This window comes from Frankliniella occidentalis, unplaced genomic scaffold (assembly GCF_000697945.3).
Source record: "Frankliniella occidentalis isolate FOCC.00 unplaced genomic scaffold, Focc_3.1 Scaffold623, whole genome shotgun sequence".
In the NCBI taxonomy this organism is placed as follows: Eukaryota; Metazoa; Arthropoda; class Insecta; order Thysanoptera; family Thripidae; genus Frankliniella; species Frankliniella occidentalis.
Window position 1 is genome coordinate 4,870 of NW_026267738.1, and position 4,694 is coordinate 9,563.

Consider the following 4,694-nt stretch of genomic DNA (forward strand, 5'->3'; position numbering starts at 1 on the left):
CTGACACACTCTGACAAGCACACATCTCTAGTAGTGATATTTCTCCTCACCGCCATGCAGTGCACTCCTCCCTGCCCTCCATCGCCTTGCACTGCACGGGTTGTATGGACTGCTCCCCCGCTCCACAAGACGAGCTCGCACCAACTGAAGAGCTTGCATCACCTTACTCTTTCGCCTTGGTCATCTGTCACCTCAACGGCTTGGCATGTTTTCACCAGCATTCCCGCTTCCCGCTTGCTTTTAAAACATACTCGTTTTTGGTAAACACGCTTGCCATGCTGACACTCTCCTATGCCAGACTATTTGTGTAGGGTGGACTACGGAACCGCCTGACTCTTCGGCTATACTGTACCGCACCGCCCATGCATGCGTTCGGGTTGCCTATTTGCTTTCGGATTTGAGGCGCCATTGTCAGCGTCAGCGGCTAAATCCGCACGCACGCCAGCATGCGGTACACTATAGCCAGCAGGGTCTTGTTCGCCACCCTATCTCATTTTGATCTTTTACTGAAATTACTTGATGCTATGGAGAACCGTTTTTCGTTGAAACGCTGTTGTGTAACGCCTTTCCGGTTTGGTCGCAGGGGTGTCTTTGTACGCATCAAGGACAAGAACCTCCACGTAGAGTGCTTCAAGTGTGCCACCTGCGGCACCCCCTTGAAGAACGTGGGTTACTACAACCTCAACCACAAGCTGTACTGCGACATCCACGCCAAGATGGTGGCGCGTCAGAACCCACCCGCGCCCAACCTGGACCCCGTCACCGTGCCCCCGTACGGACCCATTCTGTAGACACCTGAAGTATTCCAGGCGTCAGTTCTTTCTCAACTGGGCAGTCATCGATATGTTTCTTTTCACGCGTTCTTCTTTGCCCCCTCTCGCAGAGGCGCCCGCCCCCCAGCGGGGACCATCTCGAACGCCCTGGCCGGTCTGGGAGTGACGGCCGGCCCTCCTGCAGCAGCGCCCCTCAGCCCCTCTGGAGGCCTTTCCCCGCAGCCCGGCATCGGAGGGCCCCTGCCCTTCCACGTAAGTAGTGACCATCGCACCTGCATTATACCGACTGACGGAGACTTTAGTTCAAACTACCTTTGCGTTTGTTGCAAATTCCATGACCCTTCGTTATTGTTCGTTTGGATGGAAAAGTGTTACTCCTGTCCCCTCCTCTTCCTGCGAAACTCCAGTATGCTCCCCTTTCAGAGCGGCCCCTGCCCTCTCCCTGCTAGCTCGGCAGCAACCTCCGTGACAGCTGGCCCCGTACCCGCACCCCTGCAGCCCCATTCCTCCGACAAGGCCCTGGCCCAGGCACTGGCGTGCCTGGAACAGGAGCTGGAGAACCAGTTGAAGGAGCTCTCGCTCCCAACGACGGCCCTGGAGCCGCTGTCTGTGGAGGAGCTGACAATCCAACCGACAGCTCAAGCGGCCCACCACGCCGCCGTGCCCGTGTTCGTGCACAAGGTAGCCGCGTCGGGCGCTCGCGCACGCATGCCGGTGGTCGTGCACAAGGTAGACACCAATCGGGCGCACGTGCACGCTACGGGGGGTGTTGGGGTGTTCGTGCACAAGGTAGCCGCGTCGGGCGCCCGCACACGCATGCCGGCGGTCGTGCACGAGGTGGACACCAATCGGGCGCACGTGCACGTTATAGGGGTGCTGAGGTGCTCTGTCTTCTGACTGCTGTGCGGCGATACTCCTTGTGCGTGGGCGCCACCCCCGTGGGGGGTATCCTCATCCTCGGAACGGCGGGCGGGCAGCTGCACTGCACTGCTCAGACCCGAGGAAACCGTCGATCGCAAATGTTCTTGGGGGAATGCCTTCAACAGGCAGGGTCGTCGCTTGCAGCTTCATCTCCTTGGAGGTCACGGGGTGTCCTCGCCTTCCTCCCGGGTGGGATCGTCCAGAAAGTACGTCCCCGCTTTTTATCGGATTCATTCGGCAAATTACGGAAGCTTGACGCCTGCGAGACGCAGGGTAGGCCACCCCGTAGTACGTGCATGCATTGCAGGCAAGACTTAGCCTATCAGGCGATATAAGAGCTTGCGGAGGCTGATCCGCCTCAACTTGGTAGGTTTGTTCCGGCGAATGACGGACGTACTTTCTGAATGATTCTCTATCTACACCTGTCCCCTTCGCTTTTGGGCAGACACTCGCGGATTCCTTTTCCAGAGAAAAGGGGGGGGGGGGCGGTCAGCTGGTAGGCCTGGCGCTGCTGGCTGCTGGTCAGCGCAAACGGCTGCCTGGACGGACGTCCACGCGGCGCGGTCAGCACAACGGTCAGCAACGCCCAGAGGTCTTGCTCGTCAGCTTTTTGCACGAGCTTTCCTCCTGACTTAGCTCCGAAATAAGCAAATTGTCTCTCCCTTCCTTTCTCCGTGTTTCTATCGTCATTGTCGTTTCTTACCCGACACTTTTTTCCTCCGTTGTTCACTATTATGACTATTATAGTTGCACTCTATGCATGCCATCAATCCTGTCTGCACGCCAAAGGGTATACCTAGATTTCTTCTACCTTCTCATGTACAAAATCATACTCATTTTGAGTTGAGTACCGGACCGGGTGCATCAGAATGGTCGTTACAATATGTTGCGGGTTTGCCTACTCCCTCCGCCCGTAAGGCGCCATGGCCAGCACGGTCTAAAGGGGTATGCAATCTCGCATCACTGCATCGTCTGCTCTGGTACACCCGATAAATTAGGGTGAGCCATCAACCAAATTTTGGTCGCGAAGTGCGAGGGTTTCCGTATCTCGGACTTTTCCAACGGTGGTGCATTTGAAGGGTAATTTGATGACATTTCAAATGCTCCATTGTTTAGCAAAATTCGAGATGGGTAGGGTGCACTACGCACCTCGCGACCAACGCTTGAGGGCCGACCCTACGGTACCAGTACCGTGGGTCAGGACTGCGACACAATAGTATTGCGGGTTTGCCTACTACCCTATACGGGCCATACGTATGGACCGAGTAGGCAAAAACGACATCCTGTTGTGTCGTAGCCCCGACACACGGTACATCTATCATGATGCATGCACCACTAGTAATAGAACCAGGCATCAGCATGTAAGGAGTAAACAAACAGCCTCCACAAGAAAGTTGTCTGCCGCATGCGGCATGTGCCATTCGATGGCAGCCTGGCACTAGAATGCTCCTACTTAGAGCTTTATTTTACTCTCTCTCTCTTTCTGGCCTGCCATGTCAGCACGTGTATGTAGCGCTAATGATGTGTTACAGGCCCCTCGCGTTGGAACGTCGCATGTGAACGCACCCAAGCCGCAGGTAACTAAAAAAAACAAAAAACAAATACGCTCGAAAGCAGTCGCACCCTAAACAGCATGCTGCTTGATTTGTATCTGCATGTTCAGAATTATTGTCCCTTCACCCCCTCGCTTCTTGTATCGTGACAGGGTTGATCCCGTCTTTGTTGCAGACGCCGAGCAGCATCTCCGGCCCCAGGCCGTTCGGTAGCCCCATCGCCCCTTCGGCCCCAGCACCGGTGTCCGCCCCGCTCCCGTCCAACTCCTTTGGCAGACCAGCTACTGGTGAGTGTGCCCCAGCAGCAGCCAGGGTGGCTGGGTGGAGTCAGATGAGTTGCCTACCCCCAGGGCGTCTCGCCCCGCTCTCTGCAGCCGGGGCGTTTGGTCGAAGCAAGGTGACGACGAGGGACCTCTCTCAACCTTGTTTGCCGCGAGTCAGACAGATTTTATTGAATGGGTGCCAAAAGAACAGCTGTGAACCACGGCAGAGACTATCGTCATTCCATAAGTTTTTGAGACACTGGGGCAATTTAAGCTCAGCATTGCTAGCTTTATATACAAAGTTGGTCAGAAATCGAGCTTCGCCCAGCACGACAGCGCACTGTTCCCTGTGAGATAAATTTCTCCATTGTCAGGCGCGCTAAAGGAGCGTGTCTACGTGCAGCTCGCAATTGTATGCCGCCTTTAACACTTGGCGAGCCTGGACCTTAGCCAGGACGGTGGAGGGGGCGTGCTCTCCAGCGCGCTGTGGGGGTGGAGGTAGAGGTTTCTTCAAGCATGTGTCTCTTCAACTCATTCCTCTCATTCATTTCTTTCCTCTTCTTATTTTACGTATTATTTCTGTAGTTGTTACTTATTTTTAGTTGATCGATATTTCCCACTGTGTCGTTCTAAAAAGTGCCTGTTATATTTTTGTCCATGTTCAATGTATCTTCAGGCCTTCTATGGTGTCGTAGATTCGTGTCCTTTATGTCCTGTGAAAACTATTATCTTTCAAATGGCTGTGACTATGTGTTTTTTGGGGGGTGCCTGCCTTGCGCGGCCCAGGTTTCTCCCCGTCCGCAGGTTACACCCCCTCGTCAGTGTTCGCACCTTCCTCAGGGTTCGCCCCTTCTGCGACCCCTTCGGGCCTCGCCTCCACTTTGAAACCGCTCACCAAGCTGCGAGGTAACAGGGAAGACCGGCAGAAGGAGAAACATGCTAGCTGAGTTTGGCCGCCGGAGGGAGAGAGAAAAAGACAAACTGAGACGCAGCTTGTGTGTGTGGTGTGTGGTGTGGCGTGTCCAGCTGAGCGGGCACACCGGGCAGACCCTGAGGCAGAGCCCTGCGGTTGCACCTCCTTCTTTGCAGCCAGTGCCTTTGCCCCTCCTCGCCTTGCCTCTCCAAGCCTCGCTGGTTTGTCTTCAGTTCACGTTACATTGACCTCATATCACGAAATTTCAAAA

General features: G+C 55.0%; 1 protein-coding gene across 8 annotated transcripts in view; it reads left to right on the plus strand.

The window, feature by feature from the left end:
- Positions 1–583: 583 nt before the first annotated feature.
- The window catches only part of LOC113218471 (PDZ and LIM domain protein Zasp), a gene marked incomplete at its 5' end in the record, with an annotated part of 11,252 nt that continues 7,141 nt past the window's right edge, over positions 584–4,694 (plus strand). For 2 of the 8 annotated variants that reach the window (XM_052275440.1, XM_052275441.1), the window contains 5 exon segments: positions 584–772; positions 884–1,025; positions 1,197–1,502; positions 3,227–3,271; positions 3,423–3,534. In XM_052275440.1, the coding sequence (XP_052131400.1) occupies positions 584–772; positions 884–1,025; positions 1,197–1,502; positions 3,227–3,271; positions 3,423–3,534 (794 nt within the window). 8 annotated transcript variants of the gene reach the window in all.